Below are 22,831 nucleotides of genomic sequence, written 5' to 3'. Positions count from 1 at the left end.
ACAAGTTATTTACTAGAAAAAACACAAAGACATAATTATCAACTTTTTAGTATTTTAGTCTAATTAATTAATATCAATTAATTGTTACTATTAATTTTAGTTAATTATAAAATATAATAATATAAAGAAAATTACACCAAATGAAAAAATATCTCATGGCATTTTTTTTTTTTTTTGTCTATTGGGAATATAGTAAAATTAATGATACTAAATGACTATTCAATGATAATTATAGGGCTATCGAAAGACTATCAGACGATAATCATAAGACAATCAGAATGTTATTAGACTGCAAATCATATTGTTATCGCCTTTTTAAATTTGCTATTTTTGTAGTTTTAAAAAATGTAGTGACATGTACTCTATTATCATACTACAAGAAAATTTTGTCGAAAAAAAATATTACGGAAAAGGCTTTAAAAAAATTAAAATAATACATTTACTATTAATATTTTATATTGTTTTAACTCGTTAATATAAAACTTTATTATTAATTACTAATATTCTAATTATTTTTAGTGATTAAAACTCAATTGGTAAATTATGTTTAATTGCCGTTTAATAAACCAAATACTAATTTATTTTAATTTTGGCTGATTAATATAATTAAATAATATATTAATATATTAGATAGTATTCAATTTAATTCATGACTACATTAATTATTTCTTTACATTTAAGTAAACAATTATTTCATTTCAATTTTTATATACAAAATTACTAAACTAAATGCATACTATTTATGGAAAAGTACTTTTTTTTTCCTCCAAATTGTTGTTCTAATTTCTATTTAATCCTTAGATTTTAAAAGATTACACATTTAATCCTTACAATTAATTAGACAATTATATCTTTAAAATTTAAATTTTATTTCAATATTAAGTTTTTAAAATTCAATATTTTACAATTTATTCTAAGTTTTTTTTCGATCAAAATACTCATTTACAAACATTAATGTCAATAGTTATTAGCTAATCTAAAGTAATTATGATATAAGATATTAAATTAAATTTAAAAATGATGAAAATTTGTAAAATTTAATTAATTATAATTCATTTAATTATTTTAAATTTATTAACTTACACTGACAAAAGACAAAAAAAAAAAGTAAGTATTGAGTAAAATGAAATTGAGGTTTAAAATGTAAATATTGAAATTTAGGAACTAAATTGAAATAAAATTTAAATATCAATAGTAAAATTAATTTTTGAAAATTAAGTACTAAATTTAACTTTTTAAAACTTTAGAAACTAAATAGATGAAAACTATATATATTAGGATTATTTATCATCTGCACACAGAAACACAAAGATAAAATAATTTATAATGAACATAAAATATGAAAGAGAGCATTTGGAGAAAATGAATGATAAAATAGTAAAAAGACTCGAACTCATAGACTAAAGTGATAAAATTATAATATCTTGAAATTCAGTTTAAAATGAAAAAATTAAGGGAAAAAAATAATGTTGAGTAAAATAATATATTAATATATATATATAAATGGTAGTTGTTTTCCTACTCCTCCAAAGTTCCGATCCAATAAAACACGTCACCTTCTGTTCTTGGCCTATATAAGCGTTCCGTGGTTTTGTTCATCCTTCACACTTCACTCTCTGTTTTTTTCTCTCTGCCTTCAAATTCTCCCACATTTCTTGTGAATTTCTTGAAGGCAGAAGAACGAACAACAATCAATTATTCGTTTCAATGCAGCGCCTCATTCGCCGGAGGTTGTTTTCTCCCTCCAACACCTCCCTTTCCCGCCTCCGTTACTTCTCTCAGCCCGCTCATAACCAACCTTCTCTTCACAATGACGTCCCTCTTCCTTCTATTCCCCCCTTCGATTACTCCCCTCCTCCTTACAACGGCCCTTCCGCTGATGAGATCCTCTCCAAGCGCAAGGAGTTCCTCAGCCCTGCAATATCTCACTACTACCGGAATCCTGTCAGATTTCCTCCCTTTTCTATATATTTATCTCTCTCTTTTTTTCTTTTTTTTTCCTTTTTCTTTTTTTCTTTTGTTGTTGTTGTTGTTGGTGATAGGAATTTAGGAATTTAGGAATTTAGGAATCTAGGAATTAGGATCGTTCATTTTGTTTTTTTAGGATTTCGAATTCTTGATTATCTGCTACTGATCTAATTTAATTATTGCTTGCGTTTTGCCTTCATTTAGGCATTGTAATTGTGTAATTATTGTGTGAACTTGTATTTGTTTTGATTTCCGACGCTGTTTTTGCTTGTTGTTTCCGTAATTGTTTTTATTTGATTTTGGTTTCTGACACGTTTGTTCATGTATTTGAGCACTTAATCGGGAGGACTGATTGTTTTTTTACTATTTGTTTTTTATAGTTGCTTGTGGTAGATGGAAAGAGGCAATACTTGTTCGATGACAAAGGCCGTAGATATCTGGACGCTTTTGGCGGGATTGCGACGGTTTGCTGTGGACACTGTCATCCGGATGTGGTGGAAGCCATTCTCAATCAAACCAAGCGTCTCCAGCATTCCACCGTTCTATATCTGAATCAATCCATCTCTGATTTTGCCGAAGCTCTGGCTTCGAAGTTACCGGGAGATCTTAAGGTTCGCTATTGCTTTTGTTTCTCGACTGGAAGAAAGTAGTAATTAATAGAAAAGAAAATAATATTAGCGCCATCACTGTTTTTCTTTGTTCTTGCAAGTAGTGTATCATAGTTGAGTTATACTCGTTTGTTTCACCTTAAATCTCATATGGTGGAACCCACCTGCCAAAATTAGTTTTGGGTTATTTTAAGATACAAACAAGCTTTTGGGTTGTCCTGTTTACAGTTGTAGTTCAATGAACGTTACTGCTAAAACAAGAGCCGTATGATACATATACACGTATTACAAATTAAGCAATAAGATATAACTTAGTGTATGGAATCTTGATATGTACAGGCTCTTTGTATGACCAGCAATATTAAACAACATTATTTAAAGGAAAGATAAACATGTTGCTTATCTTTTACTTAGTTAGCTTGTCTTATCTTTTTTTCTTTTTTTCTTTTTTTCTATTTTAATGTCACAATTATTGGGTAGATAAGACAAGAACCATGTGGTTTGAGTGTGAATTATTTTGCATTTAGGTAAGGGGGAAAGGAAAAATGATCACTTGGATATTAGGTAGAAGAATGAGATGAGTATCGGTAGGATTGCACTTATTGGGTAAACCCTGGATATATATTACTCATTTTGTAACTATGATGATCCACTATAGTTCAAAAAGTTGAATATTTAATTAACTTTTGGAGCTTATAATTTGATTGTACTAATTAGGTGGTCTTCTTCACTAATTCTGGGACGGAAGCCAACGAGCTTGCAATAATGATGGCTAGACTTTACACTGGATGCCACGACATAATATCACTAAGGAATGCTTATCATGGAAATGCAGCTGGGACCATGGGGGCCACTGCACAGAGTATCTGGAAATTCAATGTCATACAGGTATAAGTTTGTTCTTTGTTTTTTCTTATGTCATTTTTTTATGAATACAAATTCTTTTGGGACACTTAGGAGGGTTTGATAGGCAAATTGATCAATGGTCTTTAGGCCAATTCTGATTGTGCTTTACTGCTCTTCCCCCGCTAGTTTCTAAGCTCTTAGTTTTTCCTTTTATGTTTCCCCTTTTTGGAAAGTAACTGATATTCCACTTCTATACAAATTTAATCAGACGTCGAGTTCTACTTCTATATAATAATATGATGTGGCGATGATTACGATAGCATTTTATACTCCATTAAGCTACGAATGTGTGGTTCTCTTCTCTACAAAAAGTAGAAAAAAAAATATATTGTTTTTTTCCTCTCTTTGTTCTATATGAATTTCATTGTTATCATCGTGTACTAGAAAGTTGAGAAATACGTTCCATTTCGTCTGTCCACCTTATCTGTATGTAAGATGAAGATAACTAGATAAGGCATGGGTCACTGTTCAGCATACATGTTCTTTTAACCTCAGGGGATGAAATTCCCTAAATTTACTTAAGCTGTAAAAACACATTATATACCAATTGTCATAAGCATAATAGTTGGACAACATTCCTAATTATGGAAACAGAGTGGAGTTCATCATGCTTTGAACCCAGATCCATACAGAGGTGTCTTTGGTGCAGACGGCGAGATGTATGCAAAAGATGTTCAAAACTTGATTGAATTTGGAACTTCCGGTCATGTTGGTGCTTTTATATCTGAAGCAATACAGGTCACATTTCTTCCTTTAAGTACTTTCCATTGATTCGTTAGATGATAAAATATCAAATTTACCTTCACTCGTCAACTTAAGTTTTTAGATTCTTAGTAATTTAAGATAGTAATAGAAGTGGTCTAGGATATCTTATATTCAAACCTCTGCAATGTTATTTTCTTCCAATTAAATTTACCTCATCTATTAGTTTAAGATTATGACAATCCAGACGGTTTCTGATTCTCCATTTAAAATTTACTATGTCTATGGCACAGGGAGTTGGGGGTATCGTTGAATTAGCCCCTGGTTACTTGCCTGCGGTGTATAAGTCCATAAAGAAAGCAGGAGGCCTCTGTATTGCCGATGAAGTTCAGGCAGGATTCGCTCGTACTGGGAGCTCCTTCTGGGGATTCGAGTCCCAAGGTGTTGTTCCTGACATAGTGACATTGGCAAAGGTTAACTTTCTCTTCCCTATGAGTTAGAATTTAGCTACACGATGCTTGGGGTGCGTTAATCATTTTCTTTGTGTTCTACATAGGGCATTGGCAATGGTACTCCTCTCGGTGCTGTGGTGACCACTCCGGAGATAGCAAAGGTTTTGACTCGTAGCAGTTATTTCAATACTTTTGGCGGAAACCCCGTTTGTACTGCTGCTGGACTAGCTGTTTTGAAAGTGATTGAGAAGGAAAAGCTTCAGGAGAACGCCCACATTGTTGGCAGCCACCTGAAAGATAGGCTCACTGCTTTGAAGGACAAACATCATAGTAAGATATCTCCAAGCTAATCATCTCAATGTGGAAGAAAATGGTTTTCCATTACATAAAATTGCTTCGTAGTTGGTTGGTTGTTGAAGATTACATTACCTATTTTGAATCCCTGCAGTTATTGGAGATGTGAGAGGAAGAGGACTGATGCTAGGTGTTGAACTTGTAACTGATCGCGAGCTTAAAACGCCTGCAAAAGCTGAAACATTGCATGTAATGGACCAGATGAAAGGTTAGCTGTACTAAATATTTAGACTAAAAAATAATAAGATGATATAAGATTGGAAACTATTTGGTCTTCAATTTTTAATCTTCCAAAATTAAAAGTAAAACAAAAAAATTTGAAAACTAAACAAAATAGTTCTTAAAAAGTTGTTCTTATTCTTTAAATTTGACTAAGAATTCAACTCTTGTACTTCAGCCAGATACGGACTATCATATAAGAAAATGAAAGAAAATATGCTTAATTTTTTAAAACCAAAACTAAATGAATTATGAAATGGAGTCCAAACATTTCTTCCTCCTTTATTCATCTTGTATATTTTTCTTGAGCCCTTTCTTATTGATCAAGTTTTTCACTCTGGAATAATGTAGAGTTAGGAGTGTTGATTGGGAAAGGTGGATACTATGGAAATGTGTTTAGAATAACTCCTCCCCTCTGCTTCACCAAGCAAGATGCAGGTATTTTGTTTTCTTCGACCTTCTAAAAGTCTGTTTGGATTGAAGAGAGTGATCTGATTTGTGAAGTTTTTTGTTTACAGATTTCCTTGTGGATGCAATGGATTACATTATGTCTAAGATGTAAAATTGGGGAAGAAGGAAGGCATGATTGAAGAATAATTAAGGAGGCATATCATCATAAAACATAGAGCAACTAAATTGGTATAGAATCTCATTGTTTATATCAAGGTTGTGTTATGAGAAAGTATTAATATATAATAACTCTGTAGATTTTGTCTCAGTTATCTTGTGGCATATATGATGAGACAACACCTCGTTGTCTCTTTGTTTCGTGATTTTTCAATGTGCAGTGTTGTTATTGTTACGATATATAGAGTTTAAATATAATGAATGAGCTGAAACTGCATCGTCCTAATTGGTTTTTATACTGACACCTAATTTTATTTAGAAACAAACTAAACTAATGAAAACGTATAGAAGAGGAGATCTCTAGAGAATTTACTTCCTCACCCAAAAATATTATATCACATTCCAGATGGATTAAACTACCAAACTATAAGTTATTATGGCAATAATTATCTTTAAACAATAATCAATCAAGCATTAAATTAATTGTTAATTAAAACTTTGGTAAATTAGCTACATCAATTCCCAGGGAAAGAGAACCAATTAATCTCTTTCTGTTGTGATCTCCACACTTAATCGCTATGATTTGATAAATATAGGGTCTCCGGTTTGATATGCTTTAACTTTAATGAAGGACTTCCAACATTACTTTTCCTAGTGCACCACTCTCTTTTTAGTAAATAAGTTCGAATGATCTCAACACTCTTTAACAACATTGAGATGTTTTCTCAGTCTTACCTTCATTTCGTTTTTTCTCAATTAAGCTCAATTTTCATCTTAAATTTTTAGAAGCCTTTGATATGCTCCATACACGTCAAATCTACAAATCATAATAAATGTAAGTGTAAACTTTGTCGTTTGAACTCTAGAGTGAGCCATAGAGATAAATCTTAAAATAACCCACTAATGTGTTTTCACTCTTTTATTTCACCATCTCCTCAAAATTTGTTACTATTACCATCACGATGCACAGATGACTACTTGTATCTAAGGTTGTGCAACAATGACTTCTCGTATCTAAGGTTTTGCAACAACTATCACAATTTTCTACTCATTGAGGCATAAAGTTGATTTATTGGTAAGACCATGTTGATTTATAGATCATGTATTTAATTTCATCCATTTTCGAGGCTAGCAAATTTGATAAGTGAGTTGCTACACACTCTTAGGCAAATTTCAACTCTAACGACCACTGTCTTAATCAACCAACACTCTTTGTGATATTCAAGTTAGCACACAACGAGGTACCACAAGTCTAGACAAACGATTTGCAATGGAATGTAGTGGGTGAGTTTGTTCTATTTCATATACTATTTAGTTTCAACTAAGCTAACTCTATAAACACAATTTTCATTTATGAGTTTATATAGTTTATTATCTACTTTATTAAAAAGGATTTTCAATGTTTTTTAAAACTTATACTTTATTTGATAACGATTTTATCGTTAGTTTAATCTTTATCATAATTTTCACCTATATCAGATAAATAAAACTAAAAAACAAAAAATAAAATAAAAGGCAAGTTTTAAAAGGTTACTTTTTCTATTTTAATTTAAAACTTGACTTAGTTTGTAAAAACATGGAAAGAAAAGTGAATAACCAAATTTATCTCACTTATAATTGAAAATAGTATTTGATCATAGACTAAATTTTCAAATATAAAATGATCAATAATCGTACTAAATTTTCAAATATAAAATGATCAATAATCGTGGTCTAGAAAAGTTGTTTTCTTAACTCTGTCTCAAATTTAACCCCTGCTTTAAAAGATATGAAAATCATCATAAAAGATTACTAGAAAAATTAACAAAAGCTTTTAAAATAAAAAGAATTAAAAACTAAATTGTGTTAGATGAGGAGGTGAATATTTGGACGTTGTTGGTTAACTATTTGGGTTTGGGTTTTTGGTTTTGAAAAAATTAAACCCATCAATCTTACTTTCTCCATTTTTTTTAGTGTTTTTTAAACCAAATTTTAAAAATAGGAAAATATTAGTTTTAATTTTTTTCTTAAAAGAAAAAATTGGCTAAGTTGAATTGTCTAATCTATAATCTATAGTTTATATATAAAAGCTTGGATGAGGATAATTTTTTTCACTTTTGACATTTCATCGGTAGTAGTTTATGTAATTAGGTAGATGACAATGTTGTCTTTTTCCTCTCCTATTTTAATTATGCTAATTGAATAAGAAATTAGATGACTTTATGAATTAATTAGATTAATTGTAGATTATGAATAACTAATAACTTAAAAAAACTAAAAGCCTTTTCAACTTCTAATAGCTTAATAAAAATCAAGTCTTTCTAACTTCTAATAGTTTAAGAAAAATCGAAAGACTTTTTAACTTCTAAATGTAAATAATGAATAATTTATTTTGACATCTACTTATTAGCTAATTGTAATTAATGAACAATTTTAATAGTCCATCTAATTGAAAGAATTAATAATACATTTAATTATTATTTTTTACACAAAATACAATAAATATGAAACCATTACGAATTCTTAAATATGGATAGGTATAAAACTCCCTTTTCTACCTCTGGCTTGCACACAACTTAGATAGTCTTTAGAAATAATATATGAGTTTTATTGCTAGTTTCCACTAGTTGATTGTTTATTTCCTTTCTGTTCTTTATTATTTTTTTTTTTTTTGGAGTTTTTATTACGTTATATGAAGAAAACTTTGGGTTTTTCACCTTCTACGTTAATTTATAAGAAGAAAACTTTGGGTTTTTCACCTTTCTTAATTTGTGTTTTTAAATTCATTCATCAACTCTCTTCTCTAAAAGTTTCTATAATTTAATATGGTAAATAAATGAAGCATAGTTAATTTAATTTTCAACCGTTAATTTAATATGGTAAGTAAATGAAGCATAGTTAATTTAATTTTCAACCTTCAAACGGTTGCAAAGTAGAATTGTCTAACAATCATTATAGCATTTCATTTTAAAAACTATTTATGAATTTAATCTTAAACAATCATTGAAACAAAATTAATCAATTGAAAATAAATATACTTGACCAACAAAAATAAAAGGTTGCTGTGAAAAAGAAATTAAGTTTAAACAATGAAATACATTTGTGATGTGCATGGCACACGTTAAAACTAGTGCATGGGTTTGGAAGAATATGAGAAAAAATATACTCATTTTTCATTTACCAAATGTAGGCAACTTGTGTGTTTCTTCATATGTATAGTATATTAATTGTGAGTTAAACAAATTTAAAACTTACTTTTTCTTCCATTATAAAACCCTGTTTATATTCTTGTTTGGGTTTCAAATTCATTTAAGAATTATTTGATAATTTTAGAAATATTAATTAAAATATATAACAACATTTTAAAAAATAATTGTAAATATAGCAACACCAATATATTTAGATTTTATCATAAATTTGATTATATTTGTATTTTTTTTTACTTGAAATCTAATTATAATATTCTCTTGTTTCTTTCTTTTAAGTAATTAACTATTATACTCTCTTCTTTGTTTCAAGTAATTAACCTAACTTGAACTTTGAATGCTCAATAAAGACAAGGATAAACTTTAAATTCATTATTTAATCCTAACTTGAATTCTCAATAATTTGAAGTTAGAGTTCATTAATTAGTTCCAACCTATTCCATATTAAATACTAATAGAATAACTTTTCATCTTCTTCATCTCCTCAAACTTGACCTTTTGGCTAGAACTTACATTTAGAACGACTTAAAACAATTATATCATATCAATGCTCAAACAACATGTTAACTTGAAAATATTAATTAAATTTATTGATGCATATGATTGTAAATGCAAGTTAGAGGTGTACATGAGTTGAAATTTTAGACCAACTAAAAAAAATTGGATTGATTGAACATGCTATCTAAAAGATTCAAACAAAATTTTCAATCTAATATTTAAAATCTAGATGTGTGTGTGATATGTGTGCGTGAGCATACATCACATCAGTGTTTGTACTCTGGAGACTCAACTCTAGTCTGACAAAAATAGAAAGAAAAAAAGTTAACTCATTTCAATGCAATTTGATTTGGATGGTGGGAGTTATTGAATGAAACAACACTCAACACATGATCCAAAATTTTGTATGGGTTCTTTGGAAAAAAAAAAACAATTACAACTAATTGAACTGCACAATAAGTTTTTCTCTTCATTGTGTATTATCATTTGATGAAAAACTTAAATTGGTAATATATATATATATGAACACGTTTATATACAAATGCTTCGGCAAAAAATTGTGTAAATAATAATAATTTCCAATGGCATTTATCATATATTGAAATTAATTTATATATCTTAATATTATTTCTTTTGATACATTATTTTCGTATTAATTTGTTCAAATGCGAAGTATGTGACATTTGCATATGAATATATGAATAAAATGAATGCAACCACCTGCAATAATAATATTGATTTCTTTGCATATTGAGTAGTTTAAAACCTAAAGTCAATAAATGTGTATAAATTAAAACTCTACCCTTTCTACCTTAGTACTTTACACATTTTTAGTCATAGTTTGTTAGTATTTGTCTTAGTACTTTTACACATTTTGAGCCATAGCTTGTTAGTATTTGTGGTTGAAATTTGGTTGTTTGGATTTTCGTTGTGGTTATTGTTGCTCCTTTATTCAACAGCTACCTTATTTCTTGGTTTAATAGTATTATTGGTTGTGGTTTTTGGCAAAGAAAAAAACAAAAGGTGTGCTGCAGCCGAGCCACTAATAAGACATTACAGTATTGTGGCTTGTGGCAAGTTGAAGAGTTGGATGATGGAAATAGCTTTTCTTCACTATGGAATCAAGGATGCTTGATCGTTTTATTGTAAGTAAACATTGATGGAGGGGAGTGTTCTTATTGATGTTATGGTAATTATATTGTTTATGGACAATTTATGTTCTTACGATTAAACTATTGTTTCTTATTTTTAATCCTCAAAATCAACCAAAATATTACATCACTTTTAAATAGTTTTATGTGTCTATCAATAATTAAATTTTTCATTCATAAATATCTTATCAATTTTCTTATTCTTTTTACTATTTCTGTTTTTAATATAATAAATTATTTATAAAAATATTTAATTGATATATAAAACATAGATCCTCTTAACAATAATTATAAATATAGCAACTAAATTCAAATATAACAAAATTCATGAAATAAGTCAATATGAACAATTGATTCATTTAATTTTTGTTTAATTGATTCATTTAATTTTTATTCATATTTAAAATATTAACGTCAATCATTATTTCTCAAACTTAAGTAAAGACGTGTAAGGCACGAAAATTTTTCATACAAATAAATAAACTAAACTAAATACAAACGACAAAAAGAAACAATATTTTGTTGTTGTTTTCTTCGACATTAAAAGAAGGTAGAAAAACAACTTTACAAACACCTAATTCAAATCTCCCTCTTTCTATGCATAACAATCAAAGATTTCATCTACAAATCAAAATAATGAAATTTTCTCCTTCCAATCATTCAAATATGCATTAAGGTCTCTTTCCTTTCAAATTGATTAATGTGACAAAATATTTATTTGAGCCTTCCATATTCTAATTAATTACTTTATAATTTCGTTGCTTGACATATATATTAACTAAAACTATCGAGATAGCCTATATATGTTTTCTATTCTCTGATCCAAAAAGTTCAAACTTAACCATTTAAATTCTTTAGTAATTTGATTATTGTCTAATTAATTATATTTATTTTGTAATGAATGTTGAACGGATGCTAAACATTGTTGGTACAAAAGTTGTATTATAAACTTTACAATATTTTTCAATTATGCCCTAAATAGTCATTAAGTTTTTCTTATATAAACTTTGAAAATTATTCTTAACTTTGGAGGTTCTATGATCTCAAACCTTAAACTAATAATTGCATTATTTTTTTGAAGTTGGTCAATTTTCATACAGCCATATTCGGTTTGAAAAATGTTTGAAAAATGTTTCGTAGGCTTACTTCAATTAAATTTATATATTATTATAAATTTAAATAATTTACTAAGATTATTTTATACATTGTCAAAATGCATTGATTATTCTCACTTGTGTGTACTCTTACAAATGTATAATTAGAATTGATGCGTAATGATTTCATTTTAGGAATTCAATTAATAAAATTATAAGTTTAACATGTTTATCAAACTAGTTTAAGGATTCAATGGTATATAACCCTAAGTTTAAATACATAAAGTGATATTTTGCACCGTAAATTGGTGAATGAGTTAATGTCCTGAGAATTGATTATAAGAAAAACTTCTCAAACGTGAGTATAATGGAATCCACATGATGACATAATTGAAATTATGAAAACAATAAATACAAACATATTTTATTAAGGGTCACGTACTACTTAGATGGTGTTAGCTTAATTTTCTCGGTTAGTTTTACTCATGAGCACTACTGTGTCAAATTCTCACACTCTTCTTTCTCTTTCTCCTCCTGTTCATCCTCACTCTTCAAAAGGTGACTAGAAGCACAAGTGTAAGGATGTGTAGCTAGTAGTACTCATTCCATCTCAAAAACTAATTGGTCTATATCTATTATAGAAACTGTGACTTGTGAGATTCTCTAACCTCTTAAGAATTTGTCGTAGCAAGTAAGAAGCGATTCATCAAAGGGTTGAAGAGCGAGGGTGAGCATTTAACGAATCGGTGAGAGGTGGGGAGAGAGAAAGGGAAAAGGTAGCATGTGTGCGAGAGCAAAGAAGGAAGTGTGTGATGTTAAGAGTACATGGATTGTAGGCAAAATGTCAGTACTTGTGTGTTTTGCGGAATCAAATCATTAGAGCAAAAAAAAAAATCTAAGAGTTAAGAGTAAATTATGTATAATTGAACTCTAAAATTACCTCATCTTCTTGAAAGGAAATCACTAAAAAAACAAAAATCAATTCCATCAGATTGCACACACATTATGACCTAATTAATTAACTTCACATAAATTTCAAGAGATAGATAGAGAAATATATAGGAAGAAAAAAGAAACAGAAAAAACAGAATCCCTCCTCATAAAAATTGTTGAAAATGAAATCAAAAGCGGGAAGCAATGAAATTGAGAATCAACGATGAGGGCGAAGAATCATGAGAGACACCGGAGAGTACCTATTATCATCGGCGGAAGAAGAAATAACTTGGAGAGATGAGCGGAAATGCCATCGGATAAATCTGATGGCGGAGGAAGCGAGGGCGATGAGATCGGTGATGAAGGTAGAAGCGCAGCGAAAGAGAAGGAAAGTTTTTCGGAGAGGAACACGCATCATCAATATTGGGATCGTATTCCCAAATCTCCATGGCCACATTTTATTATTTTTTTCTCTGTTTCTTTCCAATTCGTTCTTCAATACTATTCTCCGTCAGTCGCGAGAGAATCTCAAACCCTCTCTTGTTTAAATTACTACTATATCCTTCCTTCTCCACTATTTTAATCTAACCCCCAAGTTTCATAATTGCAAGTCCGTTCATTCGGTTCCTTGAATGAAGTTAAATGCCTTTGTAGAATTTCTCCAACTTTGTGATTGTTTAAACTTTGAAAGTTTAATCACTTTAGTTTTTATAATTTATATATGCACAAACTTTAAGTCTTCATTGGTTTAACAATTGATCATAGTAACTTTTGCCATAAATCATCCTAAATCGTAAAATATGATATCTAAATTAATACTTATTAAAGTATAAATACTATATTGTTGCAAATTTATAATTAAATTGAATTAAATTGTAACCATCTAAAGTTTAAAGTTTAGAGATCAGATGATTAGATGGTTGAAAGTGAAAGTTTAATTAAGGGTTAAAAAGTAATTTTTCAACTTTGTTTTTTCTTTTTACATCTTCATTTCTATTAGGAGAAACAAAAATGTTTTAGGTTAAAAAGTAAAATATAATAATTAGAAAAGGAAGTAACTTATACTTTAGTATAATCATATAATTAATACTCTACATTAATTGATAGACCATCGTTATTTTGTTTTAAAACCGGCAATATAAAAATTGTATAAATATAAAGATCGAAACACTTGAACTAAAGCAATTGTGATTTTTTATGATACAAAGGTGAGAGTGGTCCTTCAAATAAATATAAATGATATGAATTGACCAACAACCAAATAGTAAGCTATTGAAGTTGATGGAACACTAACCATTAAAGAGGAAAAACGTGTAAGGTACGGATGAGGGACAACTAGTAGTACGCTCTTGAGTCAAGGGAAGTATAAATGAACTAAATTGTAAATCATCCATTGATCCAAAATTTTAAGTTCATGAAAAAAAGAAAATTTAATATAATATCCAACGCTAAACATCTTGTTAGAATGAAAATAGTTTGTTGCATAACACTTGTTGAAACTTATTAATTATAATTATATTAGTTAATTTATAATTTAGAATAAAGTAAATATGGTTATTTACCTGTATGACATTTTTTATTAGAATTTATTATTTGCATTGATATACTTACCAAACTTAAAAGTTTAGATGTGAATTAGTATTTTTCTTTAAAATGGAAGGGCAAAAAAAGAAGGAAAAAAAAAACAAAAACAAAAGCAATTTAAAAGATAGTTGGGGCATTGTAGTAATTCAACTGCAATTTTATTATTATTTATTTTGTATTATTGTTTTGTAATAAAGAATGAGGACATTATGACCTCATCCTCCAATTAAAAACTTATATTTAAACATTCTTTTAGTTTAGTCTATTTGAAAACATTCCAATAGTGTCGACATTTTCATTTATTGATTTATTTGAATTTTCTTCCTATCAAATATAATTTTGGGACTATGTTTTCATTCTTTTGAATTTGATCATCATTTTCTGTCTTTTTCTAAACATCTATATGAGTTTTTTATTTCTTTTGCTTCTTCTTTTATATAAAAAAAAAAAATGGACAATTGGATCTACAACCACCTAGATTAAAAAGAAAATAAAACAAGAGAAAAAATATATAAGATCTAAAGATATGATGACTATTTTCATATAAGTAAAATGACTTGTACAAGCTTTACAAGCTACATGGTAGATTATTGTATTTTCAGTCCTAGAACAGTAAAAACTCACCTAAATGATTGGTGATGTTTTCACTTTTGTTAGATTTTTAAAACATTCAATCAAAATAATTAATAACTTTAAGCATATTTAAAAATCTAACATTCAATCAAAATAATTAATAAATTTAAGCATATTTAACTAAACAATTAAGATAATTATCCCTCCTTAAATAATTTAGTTGAAAACATTTTATACATTTGCAAAGTAGCTTTGGTCTCTAATGCCTTCCTAGTTTCTATATATCATTTGCAATTCCTAGTTTCTATATATCATTTGCAATTGATTGAATTGTTGCATACCAAACCAAATCAAAAATCCATCAAAGTCATGTGGAATAATCTATCCCTTTACATTGCATGAGTGAGATTGAATACATTTTAGACCTTATCAAATACTTTTGGTCTCTAATAATTTCATAGGTCAATTGTAATGGAATGGTTGAATATCAAAGGAAATCGAAAATTCTATCAAAGTCATAAACCTTTTTATCCCTTTTGCTCGTAACCCTATAAATACAAAGACAAATAGGGCTTCAAACACTGTCCCATCTCAACTTTTTATCCCTTTTACTCATAACCCTACAATCTGCAAAAAAGAAAGTTACTCTTTTCAAGATCATATTGCTAGAAAAGCCAAATGATATTTTGTCTCCATAGTTATTGACAAAAGAAACACAATACAAAAAGAAAATCATTTTAATATACATCAAATTAGTTACGTGTAGAGCAGCTTCAAAATTCAAACACTATACTTTTGTCCTTTCGCAATGGACATACAAATTGCAATAATGATTTTCTTTTCTTTGGAAAACTTATCCTTTTAATCCGATTTTGAAGAATATGTATATTTATTATCGTGTATAAGAATAGACTAATTTGAAGTTTTTAAGATATATCAATTTTTTAAAATAAATATTTAATTAGAAAGTCTCTTAGACAACTTTAAACTTGTGTTCGGAATAGTTATATGTCATTTTAAATTAAGAAAATAATTTTTAAGACTATTTTTCTTAATTTTAAATATCATATAATTATATTTATAAATTTGAGGATTAATAAAAAGAAAAAAAAAAGTCATTTTTTCACCTAGAAAAGCTAGTGAGAGCCTAAATTATCAAACTAGTGGATTTGATTAGATGAATAGCATCCTAATTGATTTAGACTAACCCATTATGAATAGAAATTACACTCACGTGAATATCAACTAGGAATTACCTAAATCAATATTCCTCGTGATTAGAGCATTATTCACTATTATATGCAACAGTTAGCAAGTTAATTATCTAACTTTTTTCTAGTTAAGATCCAATCACAATTATATATATCATGCATTATGTATTGCAATAATTTGATACCTAGCTAATGATTATACAACCTCTAACGGTGATATAATCATAAACATACAAACAGAAAAATAATTCAAAGGCAAAATCATAGAATTATCGGTTAACAATCAAAATCTCACAAGTTATAAGATTAGAAAAATTATAACTAGAATGAATCTCAGCTCATAATCGGTTGGGATGAAGAAAAGCAACCTAACAAATCTAGTAAAGTTTATATCTATATGTAGGTCAAAACGTCACGACACTGAGAGAAGGTGTGCGTCACAAGTTGATCAGTACATCGCGATACTATGCCTTGTACCCAAAATTGTTGCTCTTACCCTTATAGTGCCAAGTTTGGCTCCTAGCTAGCACTGTTGTCCCATGCCTAGGGACAAAATGGACTTCTCCTTTCAAGTTAATCTAATTAAACTCCTTTTTGAGTAATATTAATTAGCTTTATTTCATCACCAACTCCTTGTTCCACCCATTAGTACTCAAAACCTATATATAAAATAATAAATTATACACATAAAATACAATAACAATCTCATGTTAAGTTAAGTGGAATATGTCTTTTTACTTTCTGAATTCTCTCTCGAATTTTCTGGTGGTGAAGAATTAAAAAATATTTTTATATTAGGACCAAAAATAGGGTATAAGGCAGTTGTTTATTCAAAGTGAATGTGGGCGATGTGAACTTCTCCTTCTCTTTTTGACATTTTGAATGTTGAAGCACTTCTGATTAATTGTGGTAATTCGTTGGATTTTTATTTCAATTTTACCCTTCATCCCTCCACTGTATAAACCCTTCTCCTCCTCTCTCTTTTATAGAACACAAGAACTTCACCATCTCTCAATTCTCTCTCATTTTCTCTCTTTCTGCAGAAAAAAAATATATTATAATTTATTTCTCTATTATTTTTTAGTTCGTGAGTATAGTGAATGTTTATCTTGAGAATTGGTATTTTGGTGGATTCAAGTGTTGTTTTATTTCGGGGACAACGAGGTTGTAACAACTGCTAGCACCTAAAGCAGAGTCGTGAAACGTTTAAAAGAAAACGCGTTTCACAACTTAGTCCAACAGCTGACGTGGCCAAGTATGTCAGGATACAAAGCATCGAGAATGACCTACCATTCCTGATGTTTCTTTGCAAGCGTTGGTTTAGAGTAGCACGTCTGACGTATACATTTAGAGGTTGGAACAGCTCTGCCATTTTTTTAGTTTTTTTATATTTATTAATAAGCATTTCCCGGCGTCAAGGAAAACCCGTGTCAGGGAAAGTTACATTTTTCCCGACCTGCTGAATAGATACGTCGAAAAAAGTGAAATAATGATTTAATTGGTCCACTTTCCTCGACGTAAAGGGGAGAAACGTCACGGAAGCCAAATTAATTATTTAATGCTTCAACCTTTTCCGATGTGTCTGCAAAAACTTTGGGGTTGGTTCCACCTTCCTGACTCTATGTTGACCACATTGGGGAAAACTATATGTATAAGTTTTAATGGTTTATGTTCCTCAACGCCATTATTGGAACGTCGAGGAAAGTTTATAATATCTCCGACATTTCACATTATGACGTCGGGGATGGTTGTATTTTCTGACGTTTTCAAAAACGTCGAGAAAATCTAGCTAAGAACGCACAACGAAAGGAAAAGAAAAAGAGGGCAGAGAAAGAGTGTGACTGTTACCGTCCGTCGTCGTCGCTGCCAGAGTTCTCCACCACCCATTGTCCTTCCTCGCCGTCCATCGCCATCGCTCTCAATCAAGGTTTGTTCTTTTTTTTTAATTAGAAAAATGAATGTATTGCTATGATGTAATTTATATTTTTATGATTTAGATTCCAATGTATGTTATGTATTAGAAAATGTATGTATTGATATAATGTATGTATTCAAATTTAATCTCATTTTTTTATAATTATTTCTAAATATTAGTATTAAATTTGAATTGGTTTTAGAAGTTAAGATTGACATCGAGTATTATTGAATTTGAGATCGATAAATAATTTAAGATTGTTGAGATTTGTGGGGTTATATTGAATTGAGGGGACGCGAGAGGGGGTTGTTTATTAAATTTGAGATGGGGCCGATGTTTACTGAAATTGAGATTGTTATTTAATTTGAATTTGATATTTAATTTAAATTTAAATTGAATTTGGATATGAATTTCAATTTCAACTTCAATTTAAATATTTGGAAATGTTAGAATAGGTGGTAAAAAAGAATGAGTAGTTTGTGATTGATTTGTTTTATGGCTATTATGGAGTTTATGACAGCATTGCTTTTTATGTCAAATGATTTTTTAATTTGTTAGTAGTGTTGGGATTTATGTCCTAAAATTCGTAGATTGTAAATATAATTAATTTATCGTTATCCTGTGTATATTATGAACTCTTGTTCGCGATAGATTGTTTTTTACTTTGTATGGGTGAGAATAGTCAGATTGCTGAATCAATAAGCTTATCATTTTGGGGACAAGACCAAGTGAGGAGCTGAAAAAATAATTACACAATATCAAATTCACTTCTTTCCTACCTCAGGATAAGTACATAAGTATTCTCTTAAATAGTGTCTCTAAAACTTGAACAAAGAGTCTTACCCTCTCTATGGCACGAGAAGGGTTTCTGTTTATTGTTAGAACCATAAACAGGTTGTTCAATAGAGAAGTACTAGTATTTAAGGATTAGAGGTAACCCAAGGTAAAACGGTAATTTGACCCAGTTAGTGTTACGAACACTCGTGAATGACTAACTTACTGTTATTGGTTTATATCTATGGACACAAAAATATATTTACAGTTAGAAGAGTTCAGTTGTGAGTCTTTGACTAATGTGGTTTATGAATTTAGCCAATTAATCTTATATCGTTGTAGCTTCTGATCTATAGGTCCATTAGGTCTTATTCTTAGCTCGTAAAGGATAATGAGATTATTTGATAGTAATTTGAAATGTTCGAAATTTACTTTGAAAATTAGTATGATGTATAGTGATACATTATAATATAAAGTTTATCAAACTTTATTATATAAATTTAATTTTGAATATGATTTAAATTAATTTATGGGAGATAAAATATTTGAATGAATTCAAATAGTAATTTAATGTGAATTAAATTCATACTAAAATTATTGGTCATGGAGAAACTTATAATTGAATATGATTCAAATTTGATTTAAGTTAAAGATATATTTAATTTAGCTATTAATTAATTGAAAAATTAATCAATTAATTAATAATTTAGTTTTATTTTATTTAATTAAATTAATATAAAACAATCAGATATTATAGAGATATTTATTAAATATAATTTAAATGAAATATATTAATTAAATATAATTTAATTAATTATTAACTAATCGATTAATAGTTAATTAATTAGTAGATTTGAAATTTAATATTTTGAATATTAGTAGAATGTCACGATTTTTTCCTACTTCATTTCCTACTCCAAAAAGGAAAGAGAGTTATAAATACGTAGAAGAAAATAACTTTTCTTTAACAAATTATTTTTCTTTTTTGCAAAATAGTTTCTCTAAAAAAATCTCTAAACTTTTTTCCATCCCAATTGGTTTCCACGAATCAATCTCATCCTAGATGATAAGAAGGTCTCTGACGAGTGATGTCCTAATTTAGAGATTTATTTTATAAACTGAGAGAAGTCAAACAAGTTTTCTTTCTCTAATATATAATTAGAAAGCTTGCTTAGCCTTTAAGTTTTAATAAGAAAACTAGTTTCTTAATTATTTTTTGTCAATGTAATGGTATTTTGAGATTTTCAAATTAAATTGAGAAATTGTTCTATAAATTCTTCTACTGTCATAGGACTTTTATCCCTTCACTTAGGTAGCATTTAATTAAGTATGTTTGAAGTGTTGGATATGTTGGCAGTGTAAGGTAGTTTTAAATTTAAATTTAGTGAAAGTTGGGAGATTGGACATATATAGCGTTTTAATTGAGTAAGTTGGAGCAATTGAGATGAGAGATATAAGACTAATCAAACATATTTATGTTTTTAGGGTTTTTGACGATTATAAGTTTTCGATTGAGTATAGAGAGAGAGTATTCCAATTTTTAGAGTTTGCAAAGTATCATATGAACTGTACAAATACATTGTACATGTAACTTGTAAGAAACGAATTGTCATTTATGTAAGGATATAATTGATAATAAATTATTTTTAAAAAAGTAAAAAAAGAAAAAAAAAGTCTACAACGAGCAGTTTTGTTATAAATTTTAATATATATTTTTCAATTTGTTATTTAATATTTTATGATTGTGATGCTTGTCTCTTCTTAAAATTGGTATCGAATATAATTAGCCATTTTAGCAGGAGATCCATGACAAGTACCCAAAAACATTCAGGTTTGAATAGGCCCAGCAAGAATGGCCCAAATACATAATTTTAATAACTATTAGGATTTAGGAACATACATATGGTTGATTTATGAGCCCATGAGGCCCATTGAAAATAAGGTAGTGGAGCCCACTGAGTGGGCCATTAAAATCCCTCTCTGCGAACAAATGTAAAGATGACAGACCAATCATGAAGCTGCACAATCTCAATACACTGACCCTCCTCGACAGCTATTGGTTGGCTGTCCCGCATAAATAATCCACGTGATTTCTGGAGCTCACACCCTCACTGACACCTTAATTCAAAATTATAACTTATAATTCCATTATTTAAAACATTATAATACATATATATATATATATATATTTATGATTTTAGGAAAAAGAAGTTTTAGTGACCTGGAAATTAGGCGACCAATGACCGACATTCTTAACAAATGAGATGGGCCCCATTAAGATGTTCAACCAACTCCCACTGTTTGATCTTGCCGACATGTTGGCCCAACCCGTTGTCAGTATGGGCTGGATTCCTCATTATTTCGGCCCATTCATTATTGTTTCTTCTATTTTCCATTTCTTTTTCTTTTTCTTTTTCTTTTTAGCTTTACCAAAACTGTCTTATTAATTACCTTCATAATACTCAATTAAATGCTCTCTTAAACCATCTCTTCCTAATAATTATTTAGATTCCTAATCTTCTAACTAAGCTCTGACTCCAACCCTAACTCTCCTACTTAACCCATTTTCTCAACTAAATATTTTAATACACACGTATGCAACACTAAAGAAACAAAAGACGAGTTTTCTCTTTCAATTTCTTTCTTCTTTTTTTTTTTTTGTTTAACCATCACCTCAATCCATGCACTTGTTTGTTTTATTGTCCACCTAAAATAATTTCAAAAGTTAATTTTTCAGAAATAAAAAAAAGGATGCATACCAAACATTTTCAAATAAAACGTTGGTTAAAAACAATAGGAAAGTTGTAAATATAAAGATGAAATGAAAGAATCTAAAACCAAAAGAAATAGAGAAGGAGGTAGAAAAATAGTATTTAAAGGTTGAAAGAAAAAGAAAGTTGGGGATAGGAGTTAAAACTTTGGCAGAATTAAGAAAGAAGAAGGGTACAAAAATCATAGGATACCAATCAAATCACAACATATGATTTGGTTTGTGTTAGCACTTAGCTGTAACCTTTAATCCCAAATTTTCTAATTTTACCATTCCATAATCCCTTCTGACCTCCCCACTTACGTCACCTGCATCTCTACACTTCATACTTATTTTCCATCCAATTTTATGTTTCTTCTAAATAAGCCTTTCAATTTTGACACCTTTCATTTATTTGTTTTAAGAATGACATTAATTATTATTCACCACACAATCAAAAGGAAACACTCACAAAAATAAAAATGTTTAATAATTCTATTTTTGTTTCTAATAGTCAATATATGCTTTTTTTAAAACAATTATTTAATTATTTAGGTTGTTTTTAGAGAGAAAGGGTAGCCTTCCCATCAAAAAGCCTCATTTTTAGGCTATTTTCATACCTATCCTCTTTTATATATATATATATATATATATATATATATATATATATATATATATATATATAACTTCTTCCAGAACTTATTCATTCCTATCTATATTTAATTCAATCAAAAAGTATACCTAAACAAATATTGACAAATAAATATTGTTTATTAATTGAAAATTAATATCTGTTTCACTATATTCTATAATAGGAATAAAAGGTACCAAAAAGCATAATCACAATTAGCATAATCACAATTGAGACTGATTCTTTCAATTGAGTTTGAAAATTATGTAAGACTAGTCGTCTGATTTTTTTTATATGCGTTTGAATGGTTTTTTCAAAATGTTATCTCAATACAACGTTAATATCATCCACAAAAGTAAGGATGCAATGCAAAAACATGTGAAGTCGACAACTTCAATCTTAAACAAACATAAATAAACATGATTAAATTCAAGTTCGTATGTAGTTAAAACTCGTTACAATTACATAATTTTATGGGTGAACTTGGCTTCTTATCATTTACTGTTATATTTTTAAAATTGATGTCAGCATGCATATTATTAATTTCTGTCTTCTTAAGTTTTGTTCTTTTATTATTAAAAAATGGATTAAAGAGGGTTTTTAAATGTTAATTTAATTGATGCAAATATTAATTTAATTAATGGGTATAAAGTGATATTTTCTCAAAATGTTTTGGAATGATTCTTAAATTTACGCAAAATGTATTCAAACTAGTTTGATTGATATAAAGTTTCAAGTAATTTCTTTGGAAGTTTAG

At 28.7% G+C, this 22,831-nt stretch overlaps 1 protein-coding gene across 1 annotated transcript; it reads left to right on the top strand.

The window, feature by feature from the left end:
- The first annotated feature begins 1,584 nt into the window (after positions 1-1,584).
- LOC101210304 (alanine--glyoxylate aminotransferase 2 homolog 2, mitochondrial) lies at positions 1,585-6,062 on the top strand. The gene is made up of 9 exons (XM_004149880.3): positions 1,585-1,944; positions 2,349-2,579; positions 3,294-3,464; positions 4,077-4,220; positions 4,478-4,657; positions 4,741-4,966; positions 5,085-5,198; positions 5,561-5,647; positions 5,728-6,062. The coding sequence occupies exons 1-9, from the start codon at positions 1,708-1,710 to the stop codon at positions 5,769-5,771; spliced, it is 1,434 nt and encodes a 477-aa protein (XP_004149928.1). The 5' UTR covers positions 1,585-1,707; the 3' UTR covers positions 5,772-6,062.
- Positions 6,063-22,831: the final 16,769 nt, after the last annotated feature.

Source organism: Cucumis sativus, chromosome 4, assembly GCF_000004075.3.
Source record: "Cucumis sativus cultivar 9930 chromosome 4, Cucumber_9930_V3, whole genome shotgun sequence".
NCBI lineage: Eukaryota > Viridiplantae > Streptophyta > Magnoliopsida > Cucurbitales > Cucurbitaceae > Cucumis > Cucumis sativus.
The sequence above is the reverse complement of the archived record's forward strand: the minus strand, read 5'-3'. Positions and strand labels throughout refer to the sequence as shown.